At 29.8% G+C, this 22,383-nt stretch overlaps 2 protein-coding genes across 3 annotated transcripts; one reads left to right on the forward strand and one right to left on the reverse strand.

Moving 5' to 3' along the window:
- Positions 1–10,602: 10,602 nt before the first annotated feature.
- Positions 10,603–14,402, forward strand: LOC114729877 (receptor-like protein kinase 7). Of its 2 annotated transcripts, XM_028916905.1 has the most exons (3): positions 10,603–13,224; positions 13,735–14,121; positions 14,160–14,402. In XM_028916905.1, exons 1-2 carry the CDS (start codon positions 10,662–10,664, stop codon positions 14,082–14,084), a joined length of 2,913 nt encoding a protein of 970 aa, XP_028772738.1. In that variant the 5' UTR covers positions 10,603–10,661; the 3' UTR covers positions 14,085–14,121; positions 14,160–14,402. The 2 variants fall into 2 exon arrangements, with proteins under 2 accessions (XP_028772738.1, XP_028772737.1); XM_028916904.1 differs by having other exon boundaries at positions 13,735–14,402.
- Positions 14,403–18,816: 4,414 nt separating this feature from the next.
- Positions 18,817–20,268, reverse strand: LOC114729881 (transcription repressor MYB5-like). Its single transcript, XM_028916908.1, has 3 exons — positions 20,100–20,268; positions 19,819–19,948; positions 18,817–19,150 (listed from the first exon to the last, which is right to left on the reverse strand). The coding sequence occupies exons 1-3, from the start codon at positions 20,266–20,268 to the stop codon at positions 18,817–18,819; spliced, it is 633 nt and encodes a 210-aa protein (XP_028772741.1).
- Positions 20,269–22,383: the final 2,115 nt, after the last annotated feature.

The raw sequence follows: 22,383 nt of genomic DNA on the forward strand, positions 1-22,383 counted from the left end.
AAAAAATAAATATAGCCATAACTTCAGAAATTTATGATTGATAACAACTATAAGTTGATTTTACTAAGGACAAGGTTTGAATCAATCCTCTATACATCTTATAAATAAGAGTAAGAAGAAACTTTTTTCTTTATCTTATAGATAGAATGAAAGGAGTATATACTAAGAATATTTGTTGAAGAGTAAGGCAAATAATTGACAAGATTGTTAATTACCAATAACTAATTTTCTTAATTCTTGTAAATTAGTTGAGGAAAAAAAAAAGGATTTTTACATACATACGATAAGAGAAAATGCTTGAAGTCTAACATGAAAAGACAAAAATATCCCTAGAGTTAATTTTGGAAATTGCTTCGCGTACCTTCCAGTTCCATTGGCTGTAATTCAAATGGAGTGGTAATTAATACTATCTCCAATCTTTAATATAAGAGCTAATTAACTAATTTAAATAAATTAAATAAACTAGTTAAGTTAGTTATTTGTAATAAATAGATCTTGTCTTTCTTAAAATATTTTTGCTAATCAAGTGTATCGGCTAGAACTACTATTATTATAAGGACTATCTTTAAAAAACATAGTTATATATGAGAGACAAAGTGGGTTGAGATCTTATGTTTAAGACCAAAATAAAAGTTAAACAAACTCTTATATCAAGAATCGGAATTAGTAGTAATTTTTTGAGAGGGCATTTATTGGTAGGGCTATTCCTTAACTGCTATCAGCTAAAAAAGAATTAGTTTCAAGTCCAATAATAGTAGTTTTTTGAAATTTATGTGGTAATTAATAGGTATCTGAATTAGTTAAATGAGCATGGTTCAATAATCAACATTGGCAACCACTTTCTAAACGTGATGCTCCATTTGTTATAAAATTTTATATTTTGTTTGTCTCTATATGTGATAGTCTTCATGCTAATTATTAATTTTATATATGACTGATATAAGTTTGAATATACATCGAAGTCTATAACCCGTGCTCTTTGCATATGCCGCTGGGATAATCTATAATAATGCTTTATGTTAATTCTTCTTTTTGTTGCCTTTTTTTGGGTCAAAACTCCTTTTTGTTGCTTTGATTGGATATGTTTATTAATATTGTACATGATGCAATCTTTCTTACTAACCCATTATCAAATTTAAATTTTTTTATTTTGGACTCCAAGATCTAGTAATCAAGCCATGATTTGGCGTGTTCATCGCTTTGATAATAATATATCATTTTGCCAAACTTATAATACCAAAAATTGTCCCTAAAGTGCGAGTTCGATTTCTCAGTATAGAGAACGAGGGGTGTGTTCCATTATATTAATTACGATTATTATTATGTTTCATCTGCTTTTTTATCATTATTTTCTCTCTATGTGTTCAATTAACAAAAAGATATTTGATCTAGATATGATTAGCTACATCTTTTTGTTCTTTTTTTAACATTAGTACGGGTCTATATTATTCTTATGGGTCTTGAGGAGTTTAAAAATGAATTCCATTACCATTCACATATAGCTTGTATATAATCTAATTTATTAAATTTTTTATGTTATATATAGATTTATAGATTGTAGTTTTGTTGTTGTGGTCTAATTTTTTTTTTTAATTGTAAAATGCAACTTCAGTTGCCCGGAAAAAATTTGGAATCAAACTCGTAATTACAATATATAACATGAAACAATAAATTTAAAAATATTCGATCATATTTTATCGCCATCCACGTTTCATTTCACCATTGAAGGAGGTATTTGACAACCTCTAAACCATAGTTTCAGAAGTACTTTTTCGTAAAACGAGACAAATTCTTTCACATATTTACTTTGTAAACCGTAAAAGCACTTCTGAAACCGTGATTTGGTTTCTATCCAAACACTCCCGAAGTCTAAGTTAATTCCAGCTCTAGGAATCATTAATTTGCCCATTATTCTTGAGTTAAAAGACATTCTCACTGTTCAATTCTTAATATACGAGCCAAACAATTAATTTATAAAATTAAAAAATTAATAAAGTTAATTATTCATAAAAAAATTGTGTTTGGCTTCCTTGAAAAATACTAATAATTATTCATTTGATAAAAAAAACCCTTAATACATGCAATCCATAAATAGAATTTAGGGGAAAATATAAATTTTAAAAGCAAAATGTTTGAGATCACATATTTGAAATTAAAACAAACTCCTTAATAAGTTCTTACATGCATTTAAGATGGGAAGGAGTATTTTATTTCGATTTTATAGTACTTTCTGACAACTTAATTTTTTTTTTTTGAAAAAAATACATATAGCCATCACTTCAGAACACGTACTAAATTTATGATTGATGACAACTATAAGTTGACTTTACTAAGGAAGAGGTTTGAATCAAACCTCTATACATCTAAATCAATGACTAACATATGTAAAGTACTCCAATGCATAATTAGGTGGGAAACAAAGGGATGAATGGTTGTTTTCCATGGAATTTATTCAAAGAAGGTAGGCATATAGAACATGGTTTTGTCTTCACCATTGGCCAAAATATGACGTGTAGCACACAATATACTACACATGCCCACCAGTGGAGATATCAATCTAATCAATATCATTAGCTGCTTCATGGACTACGTACTTTTCAATATTTTCTATTTTGTTAGGCTCACTTTGTCTTGTCACCCTTGTTAATGAAGACAAATATGTAAAGGTGGATCCGCAACTAAAGTATTTTATCGTTGATCTAATATCCTGACCTATTTTTTTAGTATATACAGTATCCAAAAATATTGTGGTACAATTTTAACCCAAGAATATAAATTTTTTAGGAGCAATTTTAATCTCGTTATTAATTACTCAAAAATTTCATTAAATGAATGTGCATTAAGTATTACAGAGTAATTTTTAGTATTTTCTAAGGTATTAGATGTATTTAGAAAAATATTTTAGAGTACTAAGTATGCTATAAAAAATTTTAAAATACTGTATGTGCGTTAAAAAATACTTTAAAATGCTAACAAACACTAAGCCTATGTATATAATTGTGTGTATATATTTGCGCGCGCCCACTTATATAGTCCAGCTATTCTTTTATATTTGAATTTTGGGAGTGCTTGATGTATATAATTTTATCTCATTTGGTGATTAACAAAGACAACTTTTTTTTCCAATTTTATAATAAAATATTTAATTTTTCATTTCCTTTATTTAGTTAGAGAGAAAAAATGAGAGTTTATCTTATCTCACAAAATTATTTTTATCCTTATTTTCGTGTAATTAATCTCAAAGAAACTGTTAGATCCACCAGGCTGTTACTATAATAATAATGCCAAATTATTCACAGGTGATATAGGTTTGACTGCTGTAACAAACAAATTAAGTTTGAAAGTTTCTTTTAATCTAATCATTTATTAGAAGACAAAGACATTTTCTCTTATTCTTAGTCTTCTTTCATTGCAAATTTTTCTCTATAGTTGTTATTTATTGGTCTCTTTATTCTCTGTTCTTTTTAACTTTTTTTTTTGGGGGGATCCGGTATAGAGAGAAGCGAGACATTTAACCCTTAGTTATTACTTTTTTGTTCTTAAATATAAGACTCATTTGATAGTATAAGTTACACTATAAAAAGGGTCTTATATTTAGAATCGGAAGAGTACTTCTCTAGTCAATTATATGGTTTGCATATTCTAATAAAATGTTATTTTATAAGGTCTATTTCAAAATTTTAAAATCTTAAATCATGTTCTCAAAAATATTACTATGTTACATATAATTCTACGACAAATTGAAAGATAATTTTTTGATCAATAATTTGACAACTCACATTAAAAAATTATAAAATATTTAATCATGAAATGATTGTAATTAATTAATTTTTATTTCATTAACCACATAAGAATAATGGTTAATTATGACATTATATTCGCAATGATTTACGTTTGACTGATGTAATAAACAAATTAAGCTTGATCATTACTTTTTATTTAATCATTGTGTGTAGAAGACAAAGACATTTTCTCTTGTTTCCTATGTAGCCTTCTTTTGTTGCAATTTTCTTTACAGCTGTTGGATCATTTATTCCCTTTTTTTTATCCAATTAGTAAAAATTCAATATATGAATATACACGGAGAGAGACCTAATTATATTTTCTCTAGTCAATTGTATGAGTTGGAGATTCTTATTTTCATGTTTGAGTGGTTAGATATGTGTCAATGAACTCGACAAGTTAGATATACATATCTTTCACTTTAATTATTTTATTTTCAAATTCAAATGATTAGCACACCTCCTCCTCCTGATTCATTTCTGAAAAAGGCATAATACTCTCAACTTTTAATTTATTATTTTTTATTTGAGTTCTATTGGGTATTTAGCTTCGAGTGGTGTTATTTTAGACTATGAATGTAAACTCCAACAGAGATTGAATGATGTATCTGATTTTTTTTTTTTGGTTTTTTCTTTAATTAAGGTGCAAATCTACCCAGAAAATATTTTGCCAGAAGTATACGAAGTATCAAAAACTTTTTTGGAGTGCAAAAATACACATTAGGTTTTTTAAATGGTATAAAAATGTCACAACCATAAAGTCAACTAAAGTTGATCGTTTACCAAATATGTAAATTAAGAAAATAGTACAAAAATACAGAGAAAGTTTTCTAGCTGGTGCAAAAATATCATCGCTACTCAAAACCCATTTTTGCACTATTTTGAAAACTTCGTCTTTATTTTGTTACCATTTTCTTAGTTAAATTGTTTGCTAAAAGGTCAACTTTACATGACTTAATGGTCATAGTATTTTTGTACCATTTTAATAACTTTATGTGTACTTTTATATATAGAAAAGACTTATGAAGTTGGGTGCTTTTGATGAAATATTTTGTGAATAGATTTGCATGTTAACTTTTTACTTTTATAATTTTGCTTCATGTGTGTGTAAAATTATCCATCAAAAAGCTAGTATAAATATAAATTTCTATGAAATTACTTTAAACATCCAGTCGGAGGTTTAATCTTTGGCAATGTGTATGAAGAAAGTCTTATGACCAATCTAAAACCCCTTTAAAAAATTTATGATGAAAGAGAATTGGTCATTTTTTTTAACCGATGAAGAGAGAATTAGTCATTACTTGCCTATATTAACCAGAAAAAAAAATCTATGAAATTAGAAAACCAAATTCTTGTGTTTCCCCCTCTTATGACGAATACAAAAGATAATATTTCTTCGATTCTAAATATAAGATTCATTTTGTAGTGTAATTTATACTATAGAATGAATTTTATATTTAGAAACGAAGGAGTAATTAATATGAAAATCGAGAACTAATTGTGTAAAAAATTTTAGAGTCTATTAAGTCATGACAAAAATATTATGAAATTTAGGTTTGATTCTTAGAAAGAGAAAACTTTTGAATTCTGTAAGTGACTCTAAAAGAATATATGCTTAACGAATTATGTCAATAAACAAGTTTGATTATGCAGCCGGAAGAAAACATGCTTAGTCGTAAATTAAAAGAATGAGAAACCTTGCTCAAATTATGGAAAAAATTACTAAAAAGAATTTAAAACTCCAAAATCACTGTAAATCAAAATGTGAAAAATCCTTATAAGAAAAAAAAGTGAAGAATCCTTGCAATACCATTATATTTTAATTAACAATAAAATTAGGCACATTTCCACTGCCCTAGGTTATTAAGGTACACACACTACCATTGTTCATCATCATCATAATCATATTTTATAGGATTATTAGTGGAATCATCATTATTATAAGCATTAAATGATGCTCTTACTTAACGGTGAAGTCACACATGGATGCTCCCATACTTAGCATACATGATTATATTTATTATTTAACATTCATGTTGTCACTCTAGCGGAATATTAGGTGCTGATATCTATATATAACTTTTTAATTGTTGTTTTTTAAAATTCTCTACACTTAAAGTTTCATGGCCTACAACATAAACTGCTCCTCGAGTTATTATTATATAACATCTTTTAACAGATATTATTGATCTTTCTCATAAGACATTTAATATTTTCAAGGAATAATAAATATATTTCTTGTTGTTTTGATTTGTTAATTAATCTATTTCTTGTTTCTTGGTATGAATGATATTTGGTTAAATTTTTACTTTAGGCGTTCATTTATTTTATTTCGCCATTTATAAGATACAAATCTAGACCCAAATTAAATAGTGAGAGTGTTCAAGTTAATACTACCTCTGTTTTTTAATATAAGACCATATTTGACTTTTATTTTGATAATAAATATAAGACCCCAATCCACTTTGTCTCTTATATTTATGTATTTTTTTCAATGTAATTCTTTTAACAATAGTAGTTCTAGCTAATACACTTAATTAGCAAGGATATTTTAGGAAAGATAACATCTATTTATTACAAATAACTAACTTAACTTCTTTCTTTAATCTTCTCAAATTAGTCAACTAGCTCTTATAATTATGACCGGATATAGTATGGTGTTTGAGTTTATTGTAGTTAATAAAGATATTAAGATAATATTAAAAATTACTTAAATTTTATAACAAACTTAATCTTTTTAATTATTTTTATCAGTACATCTAAATTAATTGAAAATTATTATACTTATAGCATAGTAGCATGGAAACTCAAGTGAGAGAAAATGATTTTTCTTTATTTTTTCTCATATTTGGCATATTTGATCTCATATATTGTAACACTATACATGCACATTAATCCAACTAGAATAAAAATTTCTCTTACCAAAAGAAAGATAAAAAACCTCTAGTTAAATTCAGTCTAATGAAAAGTATTTCGACCAATAAAATACTTTCTCCATTAATTATTTATAAAACATGAAGGTTCTAGTATTTATAAAGCAAAATAATTTCTCCATTAATTACAAAATAATTTTAGAAGGTTCTAGTCTTCCTATTTATGAAATTATTTACTAAATTGAGGAAGTGATTAATATTTTTCCAAAAAATAGCCAATGAAATAGTGAACTTTCAATTAATTAAGAGAGTATATTATAAGAACAGCATTTAAAGAAGAAATTGTTGTAAGAAGATGATATAATCTTAAAAAGATTAAGTATTATTTTTTTATTTGCTTAAAATGAATAATTTTACTTCGTAAAAAAAATTAATTGAATTTTTTTTATAGAAGGGAAAAATATTAATGAAATGTTTTATCTAGTGAGAGATCAGCTGAGGAACGTTGCTACGTGGCAGATCTCGTGAAAGTGAGATTCTGAATGTCATTCTCTCACTTTTTTCGCCCTTTTAAAAAAATCGAATGTCGTTTTTAAGATAGTCAATTTGTGCGGCCGAACAAAACGAATTAGTCAAGCGTTCCCATTTTTGAAAGTAAACGACGAGCGCTTTTGTTATGAGTCGGACCGTCATCTCCAGTCTCCACTACCATTAGTCAATCAAATATATCATACGCAGAAACTTGTTTTTTTTTTTTTTTGCGTGACTCATAAATAATAGGATTAAAGTTTAACGCGTAAATTTATCCTAAAAATTTTATTTAGGAGTAATTTTGTTTTGAATTTATTTTGGTTTAATGTTGCTTCGAAAGTATGGAAACGGAGCACTGTCCCTCCTTATCATTATAAATGCTAACAATCAACGTTAGCAGTGAACTTTAGCTTTTTAATTGAATTTGACGATATTGTTATGTTTTGAAATTTCTAGGGTGATATTAAATCTGAAAAAACTTCTAGCAGCAATGCTCTGAGTGAAAACTTCCAAAATAAATTTGTATATTAATCTTAAATAATATTCACTCCCCCATGTATAATAGTTTCAAGCTGATCCTTAATACAAGAGTTATATGATTAATTTTAATAGATTGAAAAAATTAAATAAGTTACTATTCCCTCTAGTCCCTTTTATAAGAGTTTGATAACAAAATTATGCGATTTAAAAAAACAGCTAAAATTAGTAAAAAGTAATAAATATGTAAGAAATAAACTTTTTTTCCCCAGAATATACCTTTATTTATGAGAGGAAAAATAAGAGAGAAAAATAGAGTAATAATGAGAGAAAATATAAATTTAGCCAAAAAAAAGAGAGAAAATATAAAAAAGAAGGTAATATGCCAAGTTGTCAGCTTTTTAATTAATACAATGTATGAAATTAATTAAAGACAAAAATAGTAAAAGCACATTAAATGTTTATACAACTCCAAATAGGCTCTTATAAAAAAGAGTAAAATATTCTGACTTCCCTTCTGTTTTACCTTAATTACACGGAACTCCCTCTATTTTGAAAACATACATTTTAGTCAAAACCATTAACACTGTTAAAAAATATTATGAAAAGATTCTTTACATACATTTTTTAATTAAAAAAATATTAGAATAAACTTTCTTTCCTACTCTACCCCTCATTATTTTAAATACATAGTTTATTTTTTAATATTAATATTTATTAATAGTCTATTTAATATTTTTACTAAATTTAATAAATTAAGACATAACTTTATAATTTTATTAAAAATACATATATACAATTACAAAACATTTTTTACTAATATATATTTAAAAAATTACATCACAAGTAAGTTTAAATAAATAAAAAAGATTTATTGTAAAATAAAAATTTTTATTTATAAAATTAATAAAATTTATATTATGGTAATCAATTCAATAGGATAACAAAAAATATTGAAATATTTATTAAAATTATTTTTTAATTTCAACTAAAGATGTATGATATGCCATTAAATGATAATTATTAAGTAATATTTTTATTAAGAAGGAGTAATCTGGTCAAAATAATGGGTTAATCTTATGATTTAACGGTTAATTAACGGATGAGTGGATGGGAGTTGAATATTAAAACTAGAAAGGAAGTTAATATATATTTTGATTTTAAGGGAGGTCCATATAAGTTTTTAAAATAAAAGGGACGTCTTGGTAATTTATGTTAAATAGAGGGGAGGTTGATATATTTTATTCTATAAAAAAAGATTAAGGCAATTCAAATTTTAGGCTCTTATAAAAAGACGGTAGGGAGTAAATTCTAATAAATGTCACATGATTTTCTTAAAATATCTCTATAAAATATTAGATTATATATCAATTTATAACTTAAAAAATTAATTTAAAAAATTATAAATATAAGAGATCAAATAGATTAAGATTTTTTGCTTAAGAGTTAGGACAAAACGAGTAAGAAGTATTTTTTTAAAAAAAATTGTAAACAGCAATTAAGACAATTAAATACTTAGAAATCATATATATATATTTTTTTAAAAAAGCATAGGCTTTCAAAAATACAGTCAATTTACAAAACCCTTTAATTTGAACATTCTATTTAATATGAAGGGTATTTTGGGATAAAGATCATGAATGTGTCATTATTTTTTTGATAAGATATCTTATGTACAAAAAATAAAACTATTAAAAAAAACCTATAAAATGTAATGGAGGGAGTGATTTTTTTAATAAATTTATACAATATATGTTTCCCGTTGTTTCTGTTTTGAAATTAACATAGATTAATATTCAAAATAAATAAATATGATGCTTGTGGAACTTAGTTAAGCAAGAAATTCAAGTAAGTTAAGTAAGAAGTTCAAGTAATAAAAATATCTACCCATCCAAGTCATTACTTATCCAAATTCAACAGGCAAATTGAATCTAAGAGAAATATAACAATTTTTGCCATGCAAAACTTTATAATATAATTAATGTGAATTAAATTACAAAGTTATGATAGCGAGTAAAAATTTAAAATGTAATTACTTTTAGAACTCATTTGGTTTGAAGAAGGACTTCAAATAATTTTAATGATAATTCTTTTTTCAATTTAATAATAACATTTTTTTAAAAATTAAACTAAAAATTATTATTGTTTATCTCAATTGTAAATCAGGTCCCTAATAATTTATTTTATTTGAATTTTTTTGACCAGCATTTTGTTTGAATGGGACCCTTATTATTTGATATGTTAATTTTAACTTGTAAACTTGATGGATTTTTTATTTATAGAAATGTATAGCCGCTAAAATGGTGTGGAATAAAATGAAGGAGATAAAATCCATGAAACTCGATATACTGAAATTAAGAGTATTTAAAGGATTCATCCTTATTATAATGAATCAAATTATAAGAACAAACAGATTAATTTTCTTTAACATTATTGAAAGTTAATAAAATTTTCTAAATCTGAATTATCATATTTAATATTCTTAACAAAAAAAGTAAAATATAAGTTCTTAATCTTAATCTTACATATAATTTGCATATTTTCTTGCATGATACTCCATACTTTTCTCTTGAAAAATTTCCTAAAATTAAGGAATAAATAGAACTATAAAAAGATAATGCAAATCCCAACAATTAATAAATCGCAAGATTCACACAATCTTGCTCTTCCCCAAGCAACGACCATACAGTGTGTCTCTTCGCAGGCCAACCACCGCCCCTTTGTCCCCTTAACTTGCGTACTCTTCCTTCCTTCTTCTCGTCATCAGCACGTGATCCAATCTTCTTCTTCTTCTTCTTCTTCTTTGTCTCAGAATCTCTCCGGTCTCCACGTTTCATTTCAATCTTTCCAATTTCCAATCCTTTCTTGTGTTTACTTACTCGTGGTGGACTTTTCAAATCCCAAGTCTTGCTCTTGTTCTCTCTCTCTTCACTCTTTCCATTCTCACCCAAACCCACTAAAATTCAACCACTTCTTTGTTATTTCCTTCGTCGCCGGCATGTTCGCTGGAGATATTTCCCGGCAATGTCCGTCACACATGATTTTGTTTACTCTTTTTGTTCTCTGCCTGGCTGGTTCGTCCCTGTCGGTTGAGCTTCAGATGCTCATTAAGTTCAAGTCCTCTGTTCGAACTTCAAATGCCGATGATGTTTTTGGTTCCTGGACCGAAGGCAATTCTGTCTGCAACTTCACTGGGATTATCTGCAATTCCAATGGACTCGTTTCAGAAATCAATCTCGCCGGAAAAAGTCTCGGAGGTACTATTCGGTTTGATTCACTTTGCGGGCTTCAGTCGTTACAGAAATTATCTCTGGGGTCGAATTCCTTTCACGGAAGCATCAGTGAGGACCTGAGGAAGTGCAGTAATTTGAAGTATTTGGATTTGGGCGGGAATTCTTTTTCTGGGGTAATGCCCGAGTTCTCTAATTTGATCAAGCTTACCTACTTGAACTTGAATGCTAGTGGAATTTCTGGGGTATTTCCATGGAAATCATTGGAAAATCTAACTAGTCTTGGATTCTTAAGCCTTGGCGATAATAAATTTGAAAAAAGTCCTTTTCCTGTGGAGGTATTGAAGCTTGAGAAATTGTATTGGCTTTACCTCACAAACTGCAGCATCACTGGGAAAATCCCAATGGGTATTGGGAATCTGACTCAGCTTGAGAATCTTGAGCTTTCTGATAACCTTTTGACAGGTGAAATCCCAAGTGATATTGGAAAGCTTCAGAAACTGAGACAAATTGAGCTATATGACAACTACTTGACTGGGAAAATCCCAATAGGATTTCGTGATCTTACAAGTCTTGTGTACTTGGATGTTTCTAATAATCAGCTTGAAGGTGATATTTCTGAGCTACGGTTCTTGACGAACTTAGCTTCTCTTCAGCTTTTTCAGAACCGATTCTCTGGAGGAATTCCAACCGAGTTTGGAGATTTCAAAAGCCTCATTGAATTTTCTCTTTATGCAAATAATTTTACTGGTCCTCTCCCTCAAAAGCTTGGATCCCGGGCTGGCTTACAATATATTGATGTTTCTGATAACTCTCTTTCTGGTCCTATCCCCCCTGACATGTGTAGGAACAACAACATGACCGAGCTAGCTATGTTAAACAATAGCTTCACTGGAAGTATACCAGAAACATATGTGAATTGTTCGGCTATGGTTCGCTTTCTTGTTAACAGAAACTCGCTTTCTGGTCGTATTCCTTCGGGTTTATGGGGCCTGCCAAATATGGAAATAATTGATCTTTCAATGAACCAGTTTGACGGTCCAGTGACATCTGATATTGCTGAAGCAAAATCTCTTGCACAGCTATTTTTATCTGACAATAAGTTCTCAGGTCAGCTACCCTCGGGAATTTCAGAAGCTTCTTCATTGGTATCAATTAAGCTGAGTTCAAATCAATTCTCTGGTAAAATACCTGATACTATAGGAAACTTGGAGAAATTGGGTAGTCTTAAGTTGGACGGAAACAATTTTTCTGGCTCTATACCGGAATCTTTAAGTTCTTGTATTTCTCTTAGTGAAATAAACATTGCTGGTAACTCGCTTTCTGGGGAAATCCCTACGAGTCTTGGCTCTCTGCCTACCCTCAATTCATTAAACTTGTCATCCAATAGACTTTCTGGAGAAATTCCGTCGAGCTTGTCATCTCTTAAACTGAGCCTTCTTGATTTATCAAACAACAATTTTTTTGGTCCAGTACCAGATTCACTCTCTATTCCAGCATTCATAGATGGGTTAAAGGGGAATCCTGGCTTATGCAGTGAGACTTTGGAAAATTTTAGGCCATGTTCATTGGGTAGCACTGGCTCTAGTCGAATTAGGAACATTATACTCTGTTTGGTTGCTGGTATAATGGTTCTGCTAGTTTCATTGGCATGTATATTCTTCCTGAAACTCAAGCAGAACAAGTTTGAGGAGAAGCCTTTGAAGACTAATTCCTGGGATTTAAAGCAGTACCATGTGATAAACTTCAATGAAAATGAAGTCATTGAAGGGATCAAGGCTGAAAATGTGATTGGCAAGGGAGGATCTGGGAATGTTTACAAGGTTGTTCTGAAATGTGGCAAAGAATTGGCAGTCAAACACATATGGACTTCTAATCCAGGCGAACCAGGAAGTGGCCGAAGCAGCTCAGCGATGCTGAAAAGAAGTTGCCGTACCCCAGAGTATGATGCAGAGGTGGCTGCTCTAAGCTCCATAAGGCATGTGAATGTGGTGAAGCTCTACTGTAGCATCACTAGTGAAGATAGTAGCCTTCTTGTTTATGAGTTCTTACCGAATGGGAGTTTGTGGGATAAACTGCACAATTGCCAGAAAACTCCTATGGCTTGGGATGTTAGGTATGAAATTGCATTGGGAGCAGCTAGAGGATTGGAGTATCTGCATCATGGGTGTGATAGGCCAGTTATACATAGAGATGTGAAATCAAGTAACATCTTGATTGATAAAGAATGGAAGCCAAGGATTGCTGACTTCGGGCTTGCCAAGATTGTGCAAAGAGGAGCAGGCAATTGGACAAATGTTGTTGCTGGAACACTTGGATACATGGCTCCTGGTAAGCTTTTCATTTCCTTGTAGGTCAGAAAAAATATTCAGGGGGGGGCGTGAGAATAGATAGCATCCTCTAGGAATTGACAGTTATTTTTTTTTTTAACTGCAGAAAATGTATTCCAGTAAGAGAATATGGGTCTTTTGGTATATTACTGAGATCAAAATACAAGAAAGCTTAGGATATTGTATTGACTAGTTTTCATTTTTGGGTTCAGAACATTGATGCCATGGAAATCCCCTCACAAAAGGGCTATTTTATGGTGCCTCAGATCAATAAATTTGGCATATTTTATGGGTTACTTTTTCTTTCATTTTTAAGTAATAGACATCAAGCTGCAAGAACAAGTTATACAAGACTGAGATGTTTGAGCTCAGGATGAGTAACATGATTAAGTGGAAAATGCATTTTACCCCTTGAATTAAAGCCAAAATTACAGTTTAATATATTTATTTCAAACTTAATTTTCTGGTTGCTGTGCTTGAAAACTGATCATCTTGATTTTGGAAATGACAGAGTATGCCTATTCATGTAAGGTGACTGAGAAGAGTGATGTGTACAGTTTTGGAGTAGTTCTAATGGAGCTGGTGACTGGGAAGAAGCCGAATGAATCGGAGTTTGGAGAAAACAAGGACATAGTCCACTGGGTATGCGGCAACAAGAGGACTATAGAAGACATGGCTGAACTAGTGGATTCCACAATTCCAAAGCATTTCAAAGATGATGCCATGAAGGTTCTGAGAATTGCAACACTCTGCACTGTGAAGGTTCCATACTCAAGACCTTCCATGAGAATGGTGGTTCAGATGCTGGAAGAGGCAGCACCATCTACTCTGACTGATGTTGTTGTGACTAAAGATGGCTAAACTTGTTCCACAATAAAGGCACTGATTAGGGGGAAAAGAAAAGAAAATTTATCAGATCAAGAATCCTTGGGAAAATCATAGTGAGGCTGCAAAGTCAAAGTGTAAAAAAATTTGAAGTATCTAGAGGTGAGACTGGGATAGAGGGTTTGGCTTGTAGATTGTACTACGTGGACAATAATTTTCCTTGTACGTCAGTCTTTCTGACTTTTTCTCTGCGTAATTGGAATGGCAGGGTGTGAATGACACGTGTAAGTGTCTATAGCTTTTTGAAAGTAATTGAAATTTGATCTTGGTGGCATTAACCTAAGCCTACCTAAATACTATATCTGCTTCTTACTACAAGAGCTAGTTTAACATTCAATTTGGTCTTAAATATAAGATTTTAATCTATTTTTTTTTCATATTTATTACTTTTTTTTAAGGTAGCCTTTGTAGTAGTTACGCGTGTTAAATGTTTCATCAAATAGTTATTTTAACTAATATACTTGATTAATAAGGATATTTTAAGGAAGACAACACTTATTTATTATAAATAACTAACTTAACTAATTTTCTTAATCTATTTAAATTAGTCAACTAGTTCTTATAGTAAAAGATTCAGGGTAGTATAACATGAAATCTATGCAAAGCCCATATTCACAAAATTCAGAATCTAAATTGGTGCTTGGTTTATCATGTATCAGACCTAGCTCTGCACAAATAGAATCTATATATTTGACGACAAAAATGTGGATACAGTGGAATGGTAAAATTTCTCTTTGCCAAAGAGAAGACGCGGGTTCGATTTAAATCAGCCCTCCTTTTATTTGCAATGAGGAAAACTCAACGTTGTGTTCGGAATTGTAACTCATTAATTAGTTAAAATTTTTTACTTTATCACATCAAACATTTAAAACATTTAATAATATTATTATAAGCATGTACTTAAGATCTAAATCTGTGTCGGTTACTTATAAAACAGTCCACTATAAAGATATATACCAATATAAAATTAATGCAAATGAAAAAAAAATAGAAAATATGCAAATTCAGCAATGCGGATGATCAATACATGAGGAAGAACTTTGGGCTGGATCTTGAATGGCATAGGCCTTTTTTGCACATGAATATGTATGGGCTAAATATTATTGATTGAAATGATTTGAAACTTGGATTTCGGTTCAATGAATTCTTTTGGAAAGATTCGTGAACTGTTTTAAAAGGTACAACTTACCCACAAGTGTTTGGTCCAAGTGGAAGGGACCTGAACACCTTAAATATCATGTCCTGAGTGATATTTTAAGGTGTGACTCTTTTGTAGGAGGATACTCTAAGAGATTAGTTTCTCATCATTCGGATAGGAGGATACTCTAGGCAACAAAAAAAAAAAGTATAACTTTCCAACGAATTCATGAAATTTTTTTTAAGGTGTGACTCTTTTGTAGGACAATTTTTTAATAATAATTTACTTACCCATCATATCCTAAAGAAAGTTCGAACTCACAACCTTACATTTAAAAAAAGACCTAAAGGGCTGGCAAAAAAAAAAAAAAAAGACCTGAAAGAGATATTTGGTAGATGTCATTAGCCTATAAGGCCTCAACGGAAGACAATAAATTAATAAATTCCTTCGGTCAAAGGCAAAAGAACTAGGAGAGAAATTGAATATTCCAAGGGGCTTTATTGTAATTTGGATGGGTAATATATCTGTGATTTCCATTATATTGAGGTAATTATTTTTTGAAGATAGTGATTCATCATGCATGAAAACCTCTTTATTATTTATCTTTTATCATTAAAGTATTATGTAACAAGAATCTTTTGCGATTAAAAATAGAGACGACAAAAGTAAGATATCTTCTGTTAATATGCATACATATGATTAACTTATCGCGATGTAATTAACAAGTATAATTAGTTTACACTCAGTTGATTATTTTTGCGTTCTGTATATATAATATGAGGTTAAAACAAGGCGCTATTGATTATAATATATAGTGCAATTGGTTTGAATTTGATACATATTTTGGAACTATCTATGAAGAAAGGAGTGGAATATCTTGTGCTACGTGTGTGTTTGTGTCTAATATTTATTCATTTTACTCCCAAATAATTCATATAATAATTATACATGTTACCATTTTTTTTATTAAATGGCAGTTTCAATATTACAAATGATTAATAGGAGTATTCTAGAGAAGATAATACTCATTTATTACAAATAACTAACTTATTTAATTTTCTTAATATCCGTAAAATTAATTATCTTATTCTCCTATTAAGGACTGGATAGAAACGAAACCATAGTTTTAAAAGTAATTTTACGGTATACGAAGTAAATATATGGAGGTGTTTATCTCGATTTGCGAAAAAATACTTTTGAGAAATACTTTTATAGCTTCTCAAATGCCCCTGCTAACATCTTAGATTGTGTAGAGTCACATCCACTAACAACTGATTTCGAAAATAATTTTTGTAAATAAATTAATATAGTGTATTCTCGTTACAGGATCTAAATTAATAAGTGAATGAAATTACACAAACACAAACACACTTATCTGAATTAATTCGGACAGCAAAAGTTGTCAAAATTTGTTCAAAGATAGGAAGCCTTTGGCGATGACATTTTATATTGATTTGCTATATCGCACATGGCATGTGTTTTAAAATAAAAAGGCTATTATGTGGTGGTGATGCTACCTCAGCGTTTCCAATATGAGAAAAATGCTTGGTCATATTTCTAAAAAAGGAAATATAAAAAGATGTGCACTGCCGAAATGATCTTTTTTTTTTTTGACTAGACACTGCCGAAAATGATCGAGATAACAACGTTTTCACAAGGGAAAAAAAAAATTCTGTATGCATATGCATATTACATAAATGAATTAGTTTTATAAATAAATTAATAAAAACTCACAAAAATGGAGATGGAAGGGAAGGTTTAATAATTCGAAATTATTTTATTAAAATATTTTTATTAATTAACAAGAGTCTCTTGCGTTTAAAAATACAGTGTAGATCGAAATATTTACATAATAAATCAAAGTGATCTTTTTCTCAAGCATGTGTGGCAAATATAGCAAGTAAAATTCTTGTGTAACTTCCGTATATTATATATATTTCATTAATTTCATGTTCTTTGTATAATATACTCCTCCGGTCCTTATTATAAGATCCAATTTGACTTTTTATTTGGTCCTAATTATAAGACCCAATCCATTTTGTCTCTTATATTTATGCATTTTTTTCCAAGATAATCCTTCTAATAATGATAGTTTTAGCCAATATACTTAATTAGCAAGGATATTTTAGGAATAACAACACTTATTTATTATAAATAACCAACTTAACTTACTTCTTTAATCTCCTCAAATAAGTCAATTGGGTCTTATAATTAGGACCGGAGGAGTACATAATAAAAATACATAACGATGAGAATATGTACGTGGTCAATATGTTTGAAACAATCTATGGCAAAGGAAGCAGGGGAATATCTTGTAGTATGTGTATGTCCATGTGCATGCATGTTGAAGAACAAACATGATTACTCCCTTCATTGGCAATATATATACACAAATGAATTATTTTTTGTACGATTTTATTTTTTTTTATTAATGAAAATAATTCGCGACAAGTCATCTTGTTTTAACAAGCATATGCGCAATGATAGCTTTCTTAATACGTTTGTGTGTGTATATACACAATGATAATCTTTTTGTTCCCCCCCGGGTTGCACCGGATATGTGAACCACCTGGGGCGACAAGCTCTCTTGTCAAGCATACTTAACAACTACTGCCTCTGATTCTTAATATAAGAGTTGGTTGACTAATTTGATTGGATTAAGAAAGTTTGTTAAGTTGGTTGCTTGTAATAAATAGATGTTATCTTTTCTAAAATACTCTTGCTAATTTGTGTATTAGGTAGAACTACTATTTGACATGTACAACTATTATAAGGACTATTTTAAAAAAATAGATAAATATGATAGATAAAATAGATTAAAGTATTATATTTAGGGCCAAATTAAATGTTAAATTAGCTCTTATATTAACTATCGGAGATAGTACATGCTTAGGACTTGAATTTGAGATCATTGGTTATACTACAGGAAAATATGTAGTCACTATGTCACCTTTTTTTTTTTTTGAATGAAGAACTGGATTCATCATAAAACAGTACAAAAGCTATCAGGCCTAGGTCTCATCATCAAACTCCTCCTCTAGTTGCATAAGAGGTGGAGGTTGATTAACAGTACAAAAATTCCCTTTCATAGTGTGGAAGGACTTAGCTAGGAAATCAGCAGTACAAACATTCTCCCTAAAGGTGTGGCTAAATGAAGCAAAAATGTTAAAAAAAGAGAGTGAAATTTTTATAAATAAGTGCAAGTAAAAATGAGCATCTAGTTGGGTTTTTAAATAACTAAGGAAAGCTGATGTTAATAACAATATATTTATTCATTTTTTGTTAGACATAGATATCTTCTTATGCGAAACAATCCTGTTTAAAACAACAACTTCTTCAGCTAGACCCAATCTTTATTGGTAAGAACAATGTAATCTACTTATAATAGTACTATTTTACTCCTTTCTCGTCGCAAAAAGTTATCAAACTCCAATGAAGTTGCTACATCACTATAACAAAAGAAGGAACACATCAGTGATATATATTTCATGGTAGTACTAAGATGTTATGGAAGATTTAAGGAGATGACGATCCAAAAGTTAATCTGCCCGTACATTTACGTACGTCAAGCTAGTTCAATTCTAGGAATCTACTAACCCACTCCAAATTTAAGGGACCTTCATCGAAGGAACTAAAGAATCCATTCTCATAAAAATGGGACTTGGTTGAATATTCTTGATCACCTTCTTCTACTGTTGGCTCTGATTCTTCTGCAGGATTAAGCTGGATATCTTCCACCATCGCCACCCCTTGTTCGTCTTTGTGATCTTCTCTCCTTGAACATTCGATTTGATTGATCTTCTTCTCTTTCTGCAGCTTCATTTTCTTGCGCAAATGAGAATTCCAGTAGTTCTTTATCTCATTATCTGTTCGTCCTGGTAACCTTCCAGCAATCAAAGACCACCTACAAAATAATAATCGATGCTTCAATCACTTAATTACATGGGCACTGTATGATATGAACACAGTCTAAAAGAAGAGTTTAATTCCAAAAAACTACTATATTAGGAGAGAGAGCCCTCTGATTGGTTCCCGATATAAACTCATAACAATGCACTTCCTTCAAGAACCTCGCCCTCGGCTACTTTACACTGTAATACTTCACTCAACCTCCTTTCGGTCGGATTTGGGGTATCAGCTGCACCCTTTGCGGCCTCTTAATTTTTCCCTACTTCCCAAATATTTTTTCTTTGATTTTTTTATTATTAGATTCTATATAAAATGAAAATTCATTAAAAAAATTGAAAAGTGCACCATTTTTTTTGCAAATAATATATTAAAATGCCATTCATTTTATGTAGAATCTAATAATAAAAAGAAACCACAAAAACATTTGAGAAATAGGAAAAAAATTAAAGGTCAGCTAACTTTCCAAATCCCTTTCAGTTGGACTGCTTCATGGGTAGCCTTCTCTATAAACATCAAACTTTCAATGTAAAGAGAGTCCAATCTCCACAAACTATGTTATTATTAGAAGGGAGAGCCCTTTGATGGGCTTTCCCAATACAGACTCATAACATTGTATTTATATACACTTATCATAATCTGTGACACCAAATGGTTCTAATTAACCTGTTTCCGAGGAGTTTGTGAAGCCGAAGTATCAAATCCTCTTCTTGTTCTGATATGTTCCCCCTCTTGATATTAGGTCTCAGATAGTTCAACCACCTCAGTCTGCAACTCTTCCCATTCCTACTCAGACCTAAAGATATATGCAGTTTTTCGATTAACAGAATCAGTACCCATCAAGGATTAAAACAGTATACACACATATTATATATATGAGGAACTATATATGTATATATATAACTATATATATATATATAACCCTAAAACTCATGATCATATCCTACCTGCTCTAGCTGCAATGAACTTCCACCTTTTTGCTCCATGAAGTGCGATTGCTTCAGCTAGTTTGGCGTCTTCCTGTGGCGTCCAAGCTCCCTTTTTGGGAGGAACTTTTGTGTTGGCTTCAGGTGGATTCACTTTGCCGTTTATGGAATAATGAATTGTTGAAGCCATTATAAGAAACTTTCAGTGGACACCTTTTAGAAAGAAAATATATGACATTGAAAGAGACAGAGAGGTTTTGTTGTACGTATAAGCACTTTTGTGAAAAAGGTTTCTCTAACTTGTTGTGGGAGAAGAAGCTCCTCAGCTATATACTGCTAGATCATATAAAGGCGATGGATTTTGAAAATGAGACTTATAATTTATTCACGGGACTGATTACTCATGGATAGAGACGCAGAGTAAAACAACACTGTGTGTTCTGCTTGATTTAAGGGCTTTTTTTTTAATTGTTATTAAAGTAATTAAATTAAACTAATATTTATTTGCAAGTTCTCTTGAGTTCAAATATATGATTAAAATACTCTTAAAACGAATATTGGTTTGTAAAAACACAGCTTTTTCTACACACATTTTTGACCAGTTGATTCACTTCCACCTGACTCAAATAACATTGGTTTCGAAAACCTTATTTAAGAATACATATTTTATGTTGAATAAAAATTTATTTATTTTTAAATTAAAAATTAATTTTTGCTTATTTTTTTGTTTACATAATGCACCCAAAATAGAAATTTTTTTTTTCTTGTGCAGTTCTTTTGTAGTTTCACATTATTTTCAATCAAGTCCTTTTAGGTTTTTTATTAGATCCTTATAGTTTTTTAAATTATAGGCATTGGTCCCTATGCTCATAACCTATTAATTTGTAGATGTTGATGATGTGACCCTCACTCAACATACATCTAGATTGATAATACCACATGAAGCTAAATAAAATCAAAACCAACTAGATTATATATTATATATTGATGCAAGGAAACGATTATAAGTATTATAATTTTTTATTACATTGATAATGAATAAATTTTATGCAAGAAAACAATTACAAGCATCCATATATCAGCCGTAATTAACAGTTTATATATGAATATTGGGGTTAATGCCTATAATTGATGAAATTATTATTACCTACAAATTAATTTTAAGAATGATAACAAGAAGTGAAGTGAACAATTACTGATTTTGCATGACTGATGAGTGCATAAGTGGTGTTAACTCTCTCATTCACTCTTTGTATGCTTTGTGCCTTCCTCCTTGGAAGCTCTCTTCCTCTCTCAATTGTTAATTCTTACATTTTTTTTCAATGAAAGAAAATAAAAAGAAATCTGAAAACGGCCTCCTTTTGTGCACCTTTTATCATTCCAAGAAGTGTGAGAAGCGTGAGATTGTAAAATTGATTATAGATAAACTTCAATTTGCATATCAAATTGTAGTTTTTTTTTCACCCCTTTTATTATTATTTTATAAGTTTGTAAGTCTGGAAGGAATATTTGCTTCCATATACATACAAATTAACAGGCTGCTGTCGCACAAACGATGAATTATGAAATCACGCAATTAATTAAAAAAAATGTAAACATATGGGAATCTTTCATTTAAAAGTGAAGTGATATATAATTAGAATAAAATTAAACATGGCGTAGTGTGAATTATATATAATAATGTATTAATTAGATTGAAATTGAAATATAATACATTGAAATATTGTTCTGGATTCAAGAAGGAATCTTTTGAGACAATCTATGAAGGAAGCGAATGAAGAGCAACCAGCTGGTCCTGGTGGTCTCTGATCTACGTATATGCAAGTTAACGCTTGGCCATATATATATATATATATATATATGCATATATAATATTCACATGTACAATGTGTATATATATAGGCATATATATAATGGGCATATAATTATTGAAATGAACGATCAACTATCGTTAAAAAAGAAAACGCTGTATACGAAGCTGTATATTACGAAAACCAAAGTTCTGAGGCTTTACAGATTTGGTATGAATTGGGGAAAAAATATTTCAACATGATTTTAAAAAAAATTTATTAAATGACATAGTAAACAAATACAGATAATTTGTTTGAAACTATTAAGAGCTAGCTTATTTTAATCCTTCACGTTATTGTGATTATCAAGAGAAGTGGCGCCATTTCCTTGACTATATAGCATTTTGATAAAATGGTCTTCTTTATATTTGATGGAAATGAACTTTCTAAACTATAAAAACTATAATGGCTACCAAATACTTTTCTGGTCTTATTTATAAGTCATTTTCAATATA

The sequence above is a fragment of the Neltuma alba genome, unplaced genomic scaffold (genome assembly GCF_004799145.2).
Source record: "Neltuma alba isolate B1F8T4 unplaced genomic scaffold, ASM479914v2 tig00012690_pilon, whole genome shotgun sequence".
In the NCBI taxonomy this organism is placed as follows: Eukaryota; Viridiplantae; Streptophyta; class Magnoliopsida; order Fabales; family Fabaceae; genus Neltuma; species Neltuma alba.

What these genes read in the sequence shown, in the direction of transcription:
- LOC114729877 (XM_028916904.1), top strand. Translation starts at nt 10,662, where the DNA reads ATGTTCGCTGGAGATATTTCCCGGCAATGTCCGTCACACATGATTTTG. An exon ending in ACTTGGATACATGGCTCCTG is followed by an intron (nt 13,225 to 13,734) that starts GTAAGCTTTTCA and finishes TGGAAATGACAG; the next exon opens with AGTATGCCTATTCATGTAAG.
- LOC114729881 (XM_028916908.1), bottom strand. Translation starts at nt 20,268, where the DNA reads ATGGCTTCAACAATTCATTATTCCATAAACGGCAAAGTGAATCCACCT. An exon ending in GTTCATTGCAGCTAGAGCAG is followed by an intron (nt 19,949 to 20,099) that starts GTAGGATATGAT and finishes ATATATCTTTAG; the next exon opens with GTCTGAGTAGGAATGGGAAG. An exon ending in CACAAACTCCTCGGAAACAG is followed by an intron (nt 19,151 to 19,818) that starts GTTAATTAGAAC and finishes ATTATTTTGTAG; the next exon opens with GTGGTCTTTGATTGCTGGAA.